Source organism: Patagioenas fasciata, chromosome 7 (genome assembly GCF_037038585.1).
Source record: "Patagioenas fasciata isolate bPatFas1 chromosome 7, bPatFas1.hap1, whole genome shotgun sequence".
NCBI classification, from domain to species: Eukaryota; Metazoa; Chordata; class Aves; order Columbiformes; family Columbidae; genus Patagioenas; species Patagioenas fasciata.
Window position 1 is genome coordinate 13,735,212 of NC_092526.1, and position 17,531 is coordinate 13,752,742.

At 38.3% G+C, this 17,531-nt stretch overlaps 1 protein-coding gene across 3 annotated transcripts in view; it reads right to left on the minus strand.

Moving 5' to 3' along the window:
• Positions 1–17,531, minus strand: part of EPB41L5 (erythrocyte membrane protein band 4.1 like 5) — a 60,499-nt gene that overhangs the window by 25,388 nt on the left and 17,580 nt on the right. For all 3 annotated transcript variants that reach the window (XM_071810869.1, XM_065840439.2, XM_065840438.2), the window contains 12 exons: positions 16,639–16,717; positions 14,090–14,134; positions 13,716–13,768; positions 10,928–11,048; positions 10,435–10,522; positions 9,719–9,807; positions 8,146–8,215; positions 7,316–7,485; positions 6,078–6,184; positions 5,387–5,414; positions 3,011–3,053; positions 1,791–1,906 (listed from right to left, as the gene is read on the minus strand). In XM_071810869.1, coding sequence (XP_071666970.1) covers positions 1,791–1,906; positions 3,011–3,053; positions 5,387–5,414; positions 6,078–6,184; positions 7,316–7,485; positions 8,146–8,215; positions 9,719–9,807; positions 10,435–10,522; positions 10,928–11,048; positions 13,716–13,768; positions 14,090–14,134; positions 16,639–16,717 — 1,009 coding nt within the window. The remainder of the gene's footprint in view (positions 1–1,790; positions 1,907–3,010; positions 3,054–5,386; positions 5,415–6,077; positions 6,185–7,315; positions 7,486–8,145; positions 8,216–9,718; positions 9,808–10,434; positions 10,523–10,927; positions 11,049–13,715; positions 13,769–14,089; positions 14,135–16,638; positions 16,718–17,531) is intronic.

A 17,531-nucleotide genomic window follows, 5' to 3' on the forward strand; every position in this document is an offset into this window, starting at 1 on the left:
TAACCTAACCCCACCGCCCATCTAGGAAATCAAAATGTAGCTCAGTCACTGACTCAGCTCCAAACTGTTGTCTTCTTCCTACAGCTAGATCTGCCCTTTACAACAGGCAGTATTGCAATACTTTCAGCAAACACATTAACATCTCTTTGACAGGATATAAGTGCCTTCAATAATAATGACGGGTCTCTGAGAAACGTAACACATAAACTGTATCAATTGCCAAGAAGCTTATTTTCTTTATGGCATATTGTTTTGGGTTACATGGAGGTATTTCTTATATCCACTCACACTCTTTATAGAAAGGTTCCATACTGTGGCAGCTGGGATGTAAACTTAAATTCCTTGACAGTGTTAAAACAGACAGGCTGAAGGTCTCAATCCTAAAACACGTGTACCAAGACCAAAACTGAAAGACTGGCAACAGAGTCTTCTCTGCTTCTGAACAAAAGCAGTGGAATTTCAATACGCAGCAGAAACATTGCAAATACCAGCAAGAACGCTAGCACGAATCAGATACCCAAGAAGAGCTGTTTGGAGCAAGAGTCAAACACTTCCACCAAAGGAAATACCGTTTTCTAGCACGCACCTTGCAATGAGACCAAAAAAAATAAAAATAAAACCACATTGAGAATGCTGAAGAATAAAGAAACCACCACCTTTCACCCACCACCACGGGAAGGAATCGAGCGATCAACAGGATCTCACCATAGACAAGCACAGATTTCAGATACTAGACAAATCAAGGGCAAAAGAAAGAAAAACAGCATTGATCACGTGTTCTGATTGAAACTTCAACAAAATGCAACACATAAAGCAGAATTACCATCCCCCTTATAATCCAAAATCGATAGTATTAAAAGTCTTTAATCAATAAGATTTATGAAATTAAAGTGCATTTGTCGTTACAGTGTTAGAAACAGTTACCATCTACTTTTAAGAGATACTGAAGTAAAGTAGGTTCATAAGCCCAACAATGGGAAAAGAACCTTTTCTCTTGAGGGTTGAAACTGCTTTGGATAAGAGCTTTTGCATCATTCTGTTCCATCACTTCTGCTCCTGGAGAGTCTCAGAGAACCAGAATTACCTTTCTAGGATAAGCCACACTGCCTCTGAATGCACAAGAAGCTGAAAAAATTAAGACGACGTGTGCACAAGTACCGCATTGTTATATGTCAGTTTCGGTTTTGAAATAGCTTGCAATATAGAATTGGTTTAAGAAAAGATAAATGATACGTACATTTATCTTCAAACAAATAATCCTTCCTTTGAAATACATCCAATCCATAAACCAAATACTCTGATTACATGAAAACAAAGCTCTTATCTTTAGCTTGTGTCATTTTCCTCAAGCTCCCATTCTACCCAAGATAATGAAAAAAATCACCTTGCCTATTTCAGAAGGTTCAAAAGATGATTCGCAAGGACACTGGTTTACAAGGTTCTGCGTTTTGTTAAGGATCGAGGTAAGTCCTTGGGCCCCATGATACCAAGCAAAGGGTTACAAGGACTATTATGGCAAATGAGAAGGACTCGGCTCTCTCCAAGACTCGCAAATGCTGTTCCTGATTGAATAATTTCTTCAGCTCCTTTGGTTGGTAGTGACTAAGGCTGCTGTCCTCACCTCCTCACACTACATTAACAGCAACAAATCAGTTGCATCATCACTAACCTGACTGTCAACTTACTCTAAAGATACAAAGACAGGAGCCTATTTAAGTGAAGATAAAGAAACAGCCACCTGAATCATGCATAAGCAAGCAAAATTCATTTCCCAGCAAAGCAGAACATACCACTTCTTGTCTTGCTGGCTGGTTCCTGGGCTCCTTGGGAGGTTTTCTATTTCTACTAAGACCGGGGCAGTAGGAACCGCTGTTAGAACAGGTAGGCTTGGCTTTGCATTCCAGACCTTTGGAGAGAGAATATAAACCAAGTTACTATACACACATTCATGAAGCAATGACACATTACACGTAGCAAATTGTATCACCACTTCTCCTTAAGCACAAAGCTAAAGCAGGGTTGTTGTCTTCCATTACTTCCACAGCACTGGATACCTGTGCCCAGTCTTTTCCAGTACTGGGATCATAATGAAACCAAGGCTGCCCAAAGATTTCAGTAAAAAGCTATTGCCTGCTGTGTCCTTTTTAAATTGACACAATAATGCTTTCCTTCTGTAAGTAACTTTGCAGTAATGAGTGGCACCTTTGGGTTGCAGCCCTTTGGACTGCCATTCGAAATGTAACTGCTCCCCAAAAAAACCTCCTTTTGCACAGAAGACAAAATGCTGAGCAGAGCAGCAATCCATCCATCTATCAGCAGAGACTGAGTATTTTAATGTTAAAACAAACCATAATCCTTTTCTCCATCAATTTGTGACCCCTTCTGTTGCACTCGGCATCTGAAATGCTCCAGAAAGTGTGACAGGGTCTTTCCAAACTCCAAATCCTGGTTTTTTTGATACTCAGAAGGAGAGTTATTTCACACTAAGGTCCCTTTTCAGCGGCACAGGGTATTCTGGGTACAAGTACTGAGGGGACAGGTCTCTGATTTCCTTCATGAACTCAGAAAACATTGAATTATTTTTTTTTTGCTAACAATGTATTCTTTAATTTGCAGATGCACTCCATCTTTCAGAGAAAATAATACTGTAACCAGGAATCAACATAGGTGCTGATGAGTTGCACCCTTTTTTTCTTTAATGTTATTTAGCATACAGAATTAATTCACTTTGGATGATAAAAATTCTCACACAACGGTACTTTTGTGTACTTATGAAAATCTGTATGTATAAACAGTACAGTTTATATAGCACTGAGACATGAGGTATCTTCCTTACTCCAGTTAAATTAACCAATTATCCTGCTTGTGAATTAGTAACCATTTCTTGGCATGCTATTTAGTAGTTAACTGTTTGCAACTTTCAATAACTGGATTTTAATAATGAATAATGAAATCTTCTAATCTGTTGAAATACACAAAAACTGCCTTTAGAAAGAATGAGAGTCCTTACCTGTGAGCCATTAGTTTGGTTGACAACAGCATTGTTCGCAGTACTGAAAAACAAAAAGAATTTAAATCAGAATCAGATCAGCAAACTACTTCTGCAGGCTGGCAGAACCACAAGGATTTTCAGAAAGAAACACGAAGTCTAACAAAATCTTTCCAAAGTACTTAATTGTTCTTAGAAGAAAACTTAAAAACTTACGGTTTGGGTCAGCTGCATCATTCTAGGTAACTAAGAATATCACTTTTTGTTATTATTTGTTCAAGCTGTAATTCACCTGATTTTTTCCTAAAACAGTACAGTTTAGAAAGTCTTCCTGATTCAGCACTAAGGCAGGGCATTTTTCAAGCAAAAATTACATAGTTTTAGTTATACATCCAGCAAAATGTGACATTGTAGAAAACTCGCCTACACGCTATAGATATTATTTTTGTTCCATAACTAGGACTATTCTGATTTGAAGTTTCACATGACAAAAGTTCATCAGAAAACTTCATGAGTTTCTTCTGCATACACCCTCTAATGGACTGCATTACTGCTGCAGAGTCTTAAAAGCAGCCATTCAAAATTACATGCACAGCATCTTAGCACAGCATTAATAATAATTTTCTATTATTAAATATTTAATATAGTTAATAAATTAAATAAGCCCCATATCCCTGTTCCTGATGATTTCTGAATCTGCAAGAGACATTTCACATTTTCGAGAGACTTAAAAGTATTAACACCCTTCACAATAATAATGCATTATAAATCTCAAGCCAACTTTTTTTCCAGACTTCTGATCCTTAAAAGAAAATGGTTCCAGTCTCCTACAACCCATTAGGCTTGTGATTTATGGTCTGGACAATAACCATCCAACCTGGCGAGCTGACAATTCAAACAGATTTCCATATCTGCTTCCGCAATTCTTTAGAATTGTTTTACTTCCATACTGTCAAGACCAAACAAGCTGCTCCTCGCCTGTTTCCCAACTTTGCACCTTCTCTATTGAGCAAATATGGACGTCACCACAAAACAGCACACGTTTAAGAGAAATATTACGGAATGCGTTCTGGGCAGCAGATTCACCTGTGCCGAGTTAACGCGAAAGAATGGAATACCATACATCTTTCATGATGCATTTCAATTCGCAACGCTTGAGTGTAAAGTTTCACAAAAGGTGACTAACAGAGCAGTGCCACACCTCGGTGCAGATCAGCAAACCGTCCTTTTATCAGGAGAAACTGCAAATGAAGTTTCTCTTCCCACTCTCAGAATGACCTAAGCAGCATGAAACTGAGAGAAGGGCATGACAACACAGAATGACGAGAGTACGAATTAATCAGATGGTGTATTTTGCACGCAGAGGATCTTTAAGCAGTTAAATGATTCCCAGTTTTGAAGAGCGCTTTCCCACTTTATAAAGAGAAAAGAACAATACAGGTCACAAAGAGACCTTCACAACAGTAACTGCAGCCTTGTCCCCACACCACCTGGATTTCTCCATGTCTCATGCATGAATCAGCCTTGCTGCTACAAACTGAAAATGTACGGCTGTATTAAGCCTGTTGTTCTGAAATCTTATTTTGACATTCCTTACCTAGCTCTTGAGTGTCACGATGCTTAACAGCCACACGTATCTGCTTTTTAAAAATAATTTTGTTGCAAGTCATCACTGCAATGTCCACAAGTTGTCAGGGCAAAGGACAAAAACCAGAACTGAGTGACTTATTTCCTTCGCTACTGGGTAATTATTTTTATCCTCATTTCCTCTCTTCCCTTAAGGAAGGTTACGAAAACTGTATGATTCAGATTCATAAGTATTTTACATTGTAACAGCAAGTATGAACCTACACAAACAGAAAGAATCTAGGTATAGAAATAAAGAATCAAATGATCTCCCTTTCAATGTTGATTACGAATAATTCAGTACAAATATATAAAAATAAATACTTAAGTATATAAAAATAAACACAAGTACAAGTACAAATATAAAATCAAACTATTTAAAATATTTATTTTACTTTAATATTTATTATGTATTTCAGTCACATAGCCACAGTAGGCAGGTCTCAGAAAGAAGACACCCTCACACACTTTGAGCTGCACACAGAACTGCAGCTCAGAGCCAGCAAGAACCACGGCTGGTCATAAACAAACCTCCTGGCCTGCTTGAGAGCAAGTCTGGCAAAATCCACTATGTGACACCAACACAGGAGCTTTCCTTTGAACAGCAGGTTTTATGTAAAGCAAACAAACACAAAACCCACAGCAAAACCCCAGTTAAGAGGTTAACACACTCTACATTTAACTAATCTTATATCCTCCCTTCGGCAGACACATGCTCAAGTACAGGTGGCAGACATCAAAGAGAAATTTAAGTATTGCAATGCATCTTACCTTGTTTCTTCAAGTTTAGCAGAATGTGCTGCAAAAATAGAAAATGTTAACCTAATTACAAATTAAATTTTAATTACCAGTTAAATATTAAGCATTTATTAACAAAAAAGTAGGTAACTATAAGAGCAGAAGTTGCAGGTATCCCATGCATAATTTGTGAAAAATAAAATTCTAAATTGGAAAAATAAACTAAAAAAATCTGAAGAGCAAACCAAAGAGCTGGATTTAAGCAAGTGTGTGAAAGCACGTGTGGAGGTCATGCCTGACCTACGCAAGAAGGGGAATAAGAGACAAGGTGAAAAATCACTTGCTGTTGGGTTGTAACAACAGAGTGCAACTCCTAAGAACAATGAAAAATCTCAGTGACAAAAATTCCAAGTTTGATTAATAAATTTCAAATATTATCATTAATATACCACTGTTCCCTGAATCCAAGTTCTCCGTCTCCATACAGAGACCTATTGTGCAATAATCACGGGTGTTTACCTGCTAGGCCAGCTGGAATGACATACTTTGGACACAATCTCTTTCTGATAAATATATGTAGCCTCCTAAATAAGTCAAAGAACATCTAACTTCGAAAACTCAAGAGAAGAGCAAACAACTACAGAAGAATTCCTACACAGTACCTTTAGAGGATATGATTCTCACAACTGATTATACATCTCAAAATGGAAGGTCAATAGTTCACCTTTCATTTGTAGTGCTCGTCTTGAGTACCGCTTGCTGGGCCTCCTTTCAAAGGATGCTGATCTCCTGGCTTTGTTGGTCTTGGTGGTTTGATACTCTGTTTTCCCACTAACAATGCCACATAAAAGTACAAAATAATAAAAGAAATTATTTTAGGGACAAAATACAAACACTGCTCATCAAAACATCACATGTGTGTTTCAAACTCATAGCTTACTAATCTGATCTCAGCTCTATTTAAAAAATCTGAAATTTAATACCTCAAAAGGCCTTGCACAAAAAAGTGATAGAGTTCTACAAACTTTGTAATCTTCACCCCATTTTCCCAAGACAAAAAGCTGAAGCAACAACTCCTTAAGTATTCAGTTGCTGAAAAAGCATATTTACCCTTTGCATATTTCTGTGGTCACACTGTTTGGGAGAGGCTGAAAATTCTAGAAGAACGTAAAGCTTAAGGTATGTTGCCAAAGGTCATAGAGAAAGACTGTAACAGGTCTACAAAAGAACATCTAGATGCTCTTTTTCCCAGGCAAGTCTTTTTTCCTCAACTTTGGCCAGACTCTGACTCTAAAGCTGGAGCCAGCCTCATGTTGACTCCTTGATACCACTGATCCCTTCTGAAGCAGACTAGATGGTATTGCTGGAGTTACTGGAAATGGAAGCATTATATGCACATATACTGCCTGGTGTCACTGCCTGCCTCCTTCCATATGTTGTCACCAGCTCTGGGGGGGTGACTGACAGCATCACACAGACTAGTCTGGGACAACAAGCCACCTGGAAATCTGTCATATGCACAGGTAGTGCCTGACATGGTGACAGGCACTATCTCAGGTGTCTGAAATTCTGCCATCGCTCAGTCAGTCAGGAACTCAGGAGCCAGAAGCCGTGCAATGACTCCAACTGTGCAAGTCAATCATCTGTCCTCTGTAATTCTATTCTATGATTTTATGGCTCATTCTAAAAAGACTGGGCTTTCAAGATGAAGTGATCTATAAACCACAAAGTACTATATATGCTATGTAAGGAACATAAACCTTGAGAAACAGACCAAAATTACCTAAAGATAAATTGGAAAACGCAGGGGAAAAATCCATGATTTAATAAAACCAACATGCAACACACTCAGCTTGCAAGTGTCACTGCTCTGGATGTCCTAGGTGAATGAATACCAAGTTCTCTCCTCTTGCCACCCATAATCCAAAAAAAGACAGAAGATACGTGCTGAACGGCACTGACCTGTATCGGAACCGGGATCCCAACCGAATGAAGCCTGATCGACTTGAGCTTTTTTGGACAGGCCCTCGGAGCCGGAAGAAGGCGTGATGTTCCACTGCACATTTCCATAAGTGTTTGCAGGCTTTGGGATGATCCAGTCTAAAGACAAAAGTGTGTTCCTGCTCCTTTCCCTTAAAGCACACAAAGCACACTGATGATTTATAAGGGGCTTGAAAAGTCAAAGCTACAACTCAATTCAAGCCAAAGAATTTTTTTTTTTTTTTTTAAAGAATACTGAAATGTTTTAAAAAAATATTTCAGGCAGAAAAATCAACCTTTTCATAAGCTTTAATGACCAACTGCTTGACCATGCATTCAACAAGTCAAGCCTCTGAATAACTACAAATTAAAGACATTATTATAATAGGAAGGTACTTCTCAATAAGGCTAATGTGGTCTCACTTCCTCAAATTACCAATGCTCACATTTTTTATGATCTCAGCTCTGAGATTTCTTCCCATGGGAACAATTACGGCATCTGTTTAAGGAATTAATTTCACTAAGTGGGCTACCTGGCCATTTTTAAACTTCCTTGTAAAACAAGCAAACTGTTGCCACATTATCTGGTCTACACCAGTTTCACAAGGTATTCCCCGCCTAAAAACAGGGCGATAAAAAAAAGTACTTGAGCCTATTTATCTCATACTTAATTCCCTTCATTCCCCCCCACCTCAAGTCACAATCAAAAAATCTTGCAAGACACCCACATTAATTCTCAAAACTTAAATATAAAGAAAGACATGAGGAACATGTAAACTAGTACTGTATAATCAAGACAGATAGTTATCTACCTGTTCATCATCTTCAACAACAACTAGAGTGAGTTTGTTTTTCTTGAAGTCGAGCCTTGTTATCTTTGGCCTGCAAGATAAACAGAAAAAAACAGGTTATGTCTAACTCTCTTATTATGTCACTGAGAGGTATGTTCAACACTCGGATCCAAGACTTTCCACCACTTTTTTAAGTTCGTGCAGTAGAACTTGGTTATACTGCGGATACCAATGTGTTCAAAATTTAACACTTTATTAGAAACCTTAAAGCTAAGAAATCAGCAATTTCTAAAGGGATAATTATATTGGAATTTAAATTAATAATTACTTGAACTGAAATCAAAGTCCATCCAAATATTCTTGCCTGCCTACTCTTCTGCAAGCCCACAAAACTGAACTCAGACACAAAGGCAGCTCAAAATAATTCTGCTTTGTTAAATAAATGCAAATCACTGTACAATATACCACAGGTCAATTCCTATGATGACTCTCTTTTAGAAAATCCCAGCCAAAGAGAACAACATGAACACGACATGTTGCAAAAATGCAACAACTTCCCCCCCCCCCCTCCAAAAAAAAATACCCAGAATTGTGGGTGGAGGGACAAGACACACAGATAACATTGCTGCTACAAAGTGAGTGTTCTTCTGAGAAGTTTAGAAAACTGCACTGGGCGTTATAACCCAAACTAACTACTCATATGATGAAATTTCACCTCATCATCTGCCTCCTCATTCTTTGTATACAGTTTTGAAAGACTGGATAGGAATTAAAGAATAAAGTACTTTAAAAAAAAAAAAAGACCATAAATGCCTGTGCATCCAGGTCCAAACACTCCAGCTAGAAAAGTTCCCCATTTTGTGTTTTATGTAATATATAAAGCCCTGCAAAATTTCATCAGAATGCTTCTAAGAAACCCTGGGGTGTTGTTCAGGTATTTGGCAGATAAAAAAGCACATGTTCATAAAAGACAAAGGAAGCTCTACATCTCCTCACTATATAGAGATCTGGGGTGCAAGGGGGTGGAGGGAGGTGCGTTTCAGGTTTTTAGTTTCTTTGTTTTTAATCAGTTCTTATTGATTGGCAGGAAGGGACATTTCTGCCCTTTACTGAGCCCAAAGAGACATTTTCTTAATCAAAAACCTTCCCAGATGACATCCATTAAATGTAGAAGCTGCACTAGTACTATTGTTTCTGCTTCTTTTTCAACAGCAACGTACAACACTTGGCTAGAACACCTGAAGAAGCTTCATGTCACTGACTGGGTGCACTCGCTATTTCCAAAACAATCTAGTACAAAATACAACAACAAACACACAACGAAAAAGAAACAAAAGTAACATCCCAAAGCTATTCCATCTTTTACTTGCCTCTAGCATGTTACACATATACAGCCTATTAATATATCAATCAAGAATATTTAAAAAAGAATACTTCTGGACACCATGAAAACATTCAAGGCATACAGAATACTTCTGCAGGTACCCAGTATTCATGGTGCCCTCGTATGTCAAACAAATATTTTTGTTTGGCTAGCGCAAAAGAATCGAAAGAGTAAAAATGTGAAGTATATTTTAACATACAGAGAGCTTACCAGAAAAACAATCCAATTTTTGTGTCTCCTTCAAAGACAAGAACTCCTGTAGGTGTTAGTCCCAGGCTGTAATCGTTGCCGTCTCTTGCCTAATTGCCACAAAACAAATATTATGTTCATTTTGGTGTTTGACCCTTTATTCAATTACTCCAGTATAGCTTATGTAGCTTATCTGCCCAGTGTTACAATTAAACACGTGTCTGCTTATTTTATACAACAAAACTCTAATGTTTCAATGATCATATGCAATGGATTTTTCTAGTTTGCAGCCCTTCAATAGGGCTGACTAAAGTGGAAAATTAAAGTTTCTTGATTTGTCTGTGTAATAAGGACCTCCTTTGTTCAGTTCTCTGCACTTCCTTCTCCACAGGAGGTATATTTTCACTTGTAGTTCTTCAGCTGGTAGCTGACTGGGCCCCAGCCAACTTTAATTACTATGATTTTCACATAGCTCTTAGTCTAATAGAAACTGTAGTACATACTGCCACACCAATCACATATTTAACATAGAGCAGATATGCTTGGACTGAAATAATGCCTTCTAGAAATGTATACTATAAAGCAGAATGTTGATGCAAAGCCAGATCACTTGTTACCCAGTTCAGATGAGTACAATATTCCTTTTTTTTCCCCCCTCGAAGCAAACCCAGTGTTGAAATGCAGGACAAAGCTAACATTACCATTTCCAAAGGTCACCATGCTGTGGCTAAACATACCTTGACTATGTGCATGTCTACACCATACATTTCCAGCCACTTAGCCTTGTTTAAGTAGTTAGTTTCAGCCTGTGCTGGTGTTTGCCCCCTGAAACAAATTTTTTTGCTGTTAGGTAGATGCCTGAAAAAGCACAGAAATGAAAACTGGTATATGAGGTAAGAGGAAAAGAAATTCCTGAGAATCTGTGAAAAACCTAAACACTGCTGACACTTGTTCACCTTTATGAACATCAAGGTCACTTTACAGCAGTTTCAGATTAAAACTTACAAAAAATTATTCAAGATTTCGCAGCCTTATCATTTTACTCAGACCTTTGGAAAGCTTCATTTTTCACATTATATCCTCTTACAAAAAATGACAGAAACATAGAATTATGTTTCTGAACAAGAAAGAAGTACATGGAAGAAGCACCAGCAGCATCTTTTTAACACATTTTCTCCACAGAAAAATCACTGAAAATTGCTGGTTAGCATGCACTGGAATATCTCTTACCTGCATTCCTTCCACTTCTCAAAAATGGCCAGCTCCATCTCTTCAGTCTGAGTGGGAACAAACCTGAACTCAGACACCAGTTCAGGGACGTGCTCAGCAGGATCATAGTCTCCAAGCTCAGCTACAAAAGATTGTCAAACAATGCTCCCAATAAAGACAGTGGATATTAACAGGAACTTCTGCATACTTTCCTAGTTAATCTAAAATAACTCTGTGTTCCTCCTTCTCCTCCAGTCCTCCCAATATTTGAAGTGTCAAAGTTATGGACACTGAACAAATGGTTGTGTTGTCTGCACAAAAGCTTTGCATTAATTTTTACAAAGTGCTACCAATATTTTCATTAACAAGCTACCTATAAAGGGAAGTTATCTATATCCTTGAAACTCACCTTCTTTTCTTTCTTGCAGAAAGCTTTCAAAATATTTATCACTGAAATCTCTACTGAGATGACAGCAGACTAAAATTACAATCTAATTTTGCATTATATTTTTAAAAGAAAAACTTGAGATTTGTCAAAAATAAAACCAGTTTTGACACTTTTCATAAAACTATTTGTCCATTTCAAAAATCAATTTCTGGTTTTATGACCGCAAATCCCACTGTCCTGCTAACATTACTCTGTGTCAGGGCACAATCATGCAGCTGTTATTTGTTGCTCTCCTTTTCATCTAAGAACATAATAAATGCCCTACTGGGTCAGTCAAGTGGCTCATCCAGTCCACTGCTGCATGTTCAACAGGGGCAATAAGAGATGCTATTTAGAGAGCATACTGGAGCATACACGTCAATGGGTGTGCCACATCAAAAGCACCACCTCCTTTTCCCACAGATGCTCACAAGCCCAGCTTTTAAAGACTGATGTATGCCTAGAATGCTGAACCTCACAGTTAGAAACCTTTATAAAAATATCTGGATTTTCAGAGTCACTAAGCTTTTGCTCCTCCCACTAATTTCAACTGTCTTCTTAATGTTCAGCTCATATCCAAAAAATTAGGAATAATTCTATAACTTCGACCTCAGGTGTCTGATACAGGCCAGTAATTGTACTGTTTGAAAAAAGAAACTACAGATGCTTGTGTAGGAAAAAACCACTGATATCTTTGGGAGGACCTGGAAAAGTCAAATACACACACAGAATATTCTATACGTACAAAAGCAACATACAATCTAAAAATCTGATTCTTGGATTTCTGAACACTGCAAGCATAAGAGTCTTTCATCCTCTCCTCTTTTTTTTTTTTAATGCTGACTGAGGAAGTCTGTAGTTCTATAATAATTTACTCCCACTAGAACGCCTGCCTCTGTTGAAAGGAATGCTGTCAAAGCCAGCTTAGGTTCCAGCTGATTTAAATAAAAGCACACAGCTGTCAGACTTAAGATTAAAGCTCTGCTACAGGTCTCATTGTGGACAGAAAAAAAGACTAGCACAAAAAGCAATGCATATATGGCCTAATTAGATCACTTTGTTTTTCCAAAAACTTATCCACTGAAGCCATATCTTAAGGCTCTAACAACGCTAATGTTTTTAACTATAGATGTATTCTAACTGTTTTCCTTCCACACAAAAAAGCAGATATATTTACAGTTTAATTCCAGCTCTCTATACCCACACATGATCAGGGCCATGAGTAGCTCCTGCATGACGAACAAAATGTGTTTTGGAAAATATCTGTATGAGAAAGAATTTCAGTGCCTTAGTCCTGTTACCTAACACCTGCAAAGTACAACAGTGCATTGCTTTACAAGATTAATGTTGTGTAGACAATTTGCACTGCACAAACATGCCATATCTCCACATTCCCTCTTCATCAAAGATGACTTTACAACAGCTTTATAGCAGAAGTCTGGGATTTTTGGCAGACTCAAACAGGGTTGAATAAGGCTATACAGCTATATCCTCCAACAAGGACCCAAAAGCCTGCTCTGGCAGATATTCCTAAAACTTCAAGCTTCCTCTCCTTCTTGTGTGAGCTCCCCAGCTTGAAACCACAGCAAACTTCACATTTGTTAAGATCACAGCCTCATCCAAACAACAGAAGACACTGGCCATGAAGACCAGTGACACACAACCTCTACAGGCATATGAATGCCTGAACACAGCTCTCAGAGCAGCCACAGAGGCTGGAGTCTCAGTTGGAATCAAAAGTCAAAGACAACTCATTAATAAGAGTCTCATATCACTCAAGCATCGTGTGGTATAGCTGAGAAAAAATACAGTACGTCACCTCTTTCGGATGAAGGAGGATCTGAAAAACCAACACGTGCAGCTCAGCCATAAATGCTCATGTACAAGCAGCAGACATGGGGCACTCACATATTTCCACAAATAAGCTGAAATCAGAAGTTGGTGGTTTTTGCATACAAGACTTTTCAATTGAGTGCAGAACCAAAATAATTTTATACCTGATTTGTACAACAGAGAAAACACACAGCAGAAACTACACGATGAAAAAAAGTGTGTTACTACATCAAAACAATTCAGGAGGACTGCAGACCTTGGATCTTGTGTGAAAGCGGACAGGTTTGCACACAAACACTGAGAAAACAAGTTCCGGGTAAAGCTGTTTATGTTTAGAACCTCCTTGTTCTGTTTCCTGAGGAATCAAATTATTTCCCACATACAATCTCAGTAAAATTACAATCAGAAAGAGCTGTGTTTCACACTGGATCACTAACATCTGGGCAGAGCCTATTTTCTGGATATAACAAGGACAGACTGAAAGAGGTAATAAGAGTTTACACAAAGCTGTTCATGGAATTTCATCCTTCCCCACTCCTGCCTACTCACCTTGCATGTTATAAGCTGCCAACTGGACGGCTGTGTCAAAAGGACATTCCAATCTGCCGTAAGAGACATGCATTGTTAAAGACTCAGCTGACACTATTTAGCAGAACACTCATATATCTGACAATGAGAAACTGCAAATGTTTGGGATAAAAAAGTGAAAAAGGATTAGCAGATTTTCAGCAAATTAACAAGAGATAAGCACTACATTATTTAAGAATTCCTCTGCTGCTACTCATGCACAGAAAAATAATATTATAGAGGAAAAAAAATAACATTACTTAGCAAAAATTATTAATTATCCAAATACAAGTTAAATAAATCCCATGCTAAACACCCTATAATTGTTTAAAAGACTGTTTACTGGCAATACTTACTTTCCACTAAGAATATCCAGTTTTAGCTGCAGCACAAATAAATACCTGTAGGATTAAATAAGAAAGAAAAGTCATTGATTAATTGTTCTAATGTGTCACTAAGTCAACAGGAGGAAATTAGAGCCTGACAAATAAAAACATTTTCTATTCTTTAAATGGGTTTTCAAGTCTGAAGAAACTGCATTGTGATCTTTCAAGGCTTTATCAGTTTGGTTTGTATGCTTTGCACACATTTCAAATGAAGTAAATCCCAAAATAGAAGTTGTCATAGTGTTGCATGGAAAAATAAATAGGATATCTAAGTAAGTCTCATTTTTTCTCTTGGGCAAAGAGCAACTTGCATCTTCCACGATTTTTTCACTATTCATACACATATTCATCCCACAAGACAATGAATATTTTAGCCTCTAAAAAAGAAAAGTTCCTAATATGGATTGCTTAGTTAAAATCTAGCCCAGAAGCTGAATGCAAAGTGACAGTACCAAACCAAAATAACACAGTAGGCTGCAGCCTTTTCAACTTGTTTACTCTTCAGAGCCAGCTTTCCTTCACTGCCTTGCTTATTCAGTACTCTTCTTGCTTAGAAATCAGGCAAATATTGAATACATTCCCTTCTTTTTGCAACACAAATCCTTCCGATCCAATACTCACAGAGAGCAGCCCTCTTGCTCCATTACGGTACACAGCTTTCCTTTAACAAGGGAAGAAGTAGTCTCATAAAATAAAATGCTGACATTCATAACGGTATCCAGTTTGAATTCTACCACGTATAAGCAGAAGCCTTATGCACAAAGCCAAAGACGATGCTTCTGTTTCAACGCATGGCTACCTCTCCTGATAACTCACATGCAGAGACACTAAACAAATTCAGGCGTTTTTTCCTACACATCCCTTGGAAATCCACAAATACTTTGCCAAACCATTTATTATCCAAAGCCTTTTGAACATTGGTTCCTATACAGGGAATAAATTTGTTTGGTACTGACCCTAGATGGCAAAAGAAAGAGCACAGGCCTCCAGTGTATAGCAGGTGTGACCAGTCCCTGCTTATCTGCAACGTAACACTTGCAAACACCTTGAGCATACTTCCCAAGCTTAGGCTGTGGTACATGACCTCTGACTGGTGACATCTGATGGGAAGCTGGCAGAAAAACTGAGTGAGCTGCACCTGTGCAAGTCGAAAAGCAGTTCCAGCTGCATGTTCTGCCACACAAAGAGAAGGTGGAACCCTCAACAAGCCCTGGCTGGTGACACCCATAACCCAGAGCAGAGCTCCCCTTCTCACTGCTTCTTTAAGCTGTGAAACTACCTTGAGACAGAAGAAAGATTTTCTGCTTTCCTGTTCTAGGGGATTAGCTAAGCAGACAGACAGGGTTTAAAAGCCCTCAGGTTTCAGGTCTGCCCTGCTAAAACCTGCATAGCAAGGTCTGACTGGTAGAACTCAGTCAGGATGGATGAAAATGTTTCATAGTGGTAGATACAAATCTAGGTCTGAATTTTGCTTATGGTTACTATATTTAAAGACAGCTAAATGTTTATTCAGGAACATGAATGGGGAAGTAAAACATTCTTCCCAGATCGGCAGGAAAGCATTAAAGAAGAGCAGTTATAGCATTATGTTACCACATGTAAGTATGAAGCTGTGGAGGGTACATATGGCTGTAAGGGGTAATGCTACTATAATCTTCCTGGCAGCACTCCTGGGGATTCGGCTGAAGTGCAGATCGAAGATCCACACAGACGTTAACCTGAACAACAAACAAATGCACTTCACGCTCTTACAAATGGCTGAGGATACAAAGCATCTATAGCTATCAAAGAAACAGTAAAACTTTGTTTTCTCCCTGAAACGTATCATCAGCAGTGGTGACAATGCAAAGAAATGTTCCCTTTTACAGCAGATTTATACTACCGACAGATGGTACGTTGACAGCACCCCAAGTATGTCTCAGACGAACATGAAATGCAGCGTTATGAATGGATTTGTGAAATGCTTCAATCAAGAGAAACTGTTTTTCACCTGATACTACAATCCTACACGTAGAATACAGTCAACTCGCATCTCAACACGGTAGCAAAACACTATATTCCCTTCGTATAACCTCTGCAAAGACCACAGAAGTAATGAAACACTAACTGAACTGATTTTTGCCAAAGAAAAGTTCTAACTCGCAATTCAACACTTTTCTGCCTAGAGAGGATGACTACAAACAGTTTAAACTAGACGCAGGTGAAGAATAAAAAAAAAAAGAGGAATGATGTCTGTTCTCTTCAGTGAATACCTCTGTCCATTTTGTATAAGCTACTCAGCTCAGCTGTCAGAATTTTCTACTGAAAAATGGTGCATCGAGTAATATAAGAAATACATAGACCTCTTCATATCAGAGCTCATTTATTTCATTAGAGATACATTAGAAACTTTTACAAAAAGCCAAGTAAGCAAGCAGCTCTCAGGAATTCTCCAAAACTTCATACGACTGTTCCAATAAATACCACAAAAACATTTTTCTGGCCTTAATCAGGTACCTCTCTCTCAAATTCCTTCTTACCTTGTTAGCTCTTCACGTAGATTGTTGGGCTCTGATGAGTAAAACTTTACACGAAAATGCAGACAATATGGTGGGCCAACTGCAAAGCAGAATTCATTCAAGACAGTGGTAAGAGTTACTGGTTATGACATGTTATTTTTTTATTACACAGAACCACATCACAAAACTTGACTGAAACTGGCTCTGTCACACCACAAGGTCTTAAGGTAGGAATTCCTTTGTGACAAGGAAACGCATAAAAAATATCAGGGTGAAACGACCATTAAGTATACACACAAAATATTTTTATATCTTACAAATCAATCCAACAGCCATAACACATTAAGTTGATTTGTCTTGCCAAGAGCACGTGAATGTAGGTTAATCCCTATATTTAAGGACTCTATCCATCACCGAGAAAGCTGAGCATCTCGGCTCTGCAGTTCACCAAACCCCCAGGCACTCTGTTGGTCTCTAACATCTTTCCAGGGCTCTAGGAAATACTTGTGCTGCTGACAACTCAGGCCCTTTTATTTCACAGAAGTTTAGACAGAGTTTAGGGAGATTTAACAGACCCTTCTGTGGAAGAATCATCTTTTCTGGAAACCAAGGAGTTAATTTGGCAAAAGGATGGATTAACAGTTCTTTGAAAATGTGCAGCGCTCTGCTGATTCTTGAATTTGACAGGTGGAATTTTGTCTCTCTTGGTGCTTCCAAAACCTCTGTTGTACTAACAAATCCCTGAAGACTTCCCATAGCGCAGAGCAAGGAAGTTGCTAAACAAAAATCAGCTGATGTCACAGCTTACCCAGGCACACACCAATAAAACACACTAAACCCTTGTGCTGGAGGTAAGGACCTGGTGGACCAAACACTGATTTGGGCATTCAAGACTGTGCCAAGAGATGGAGGCT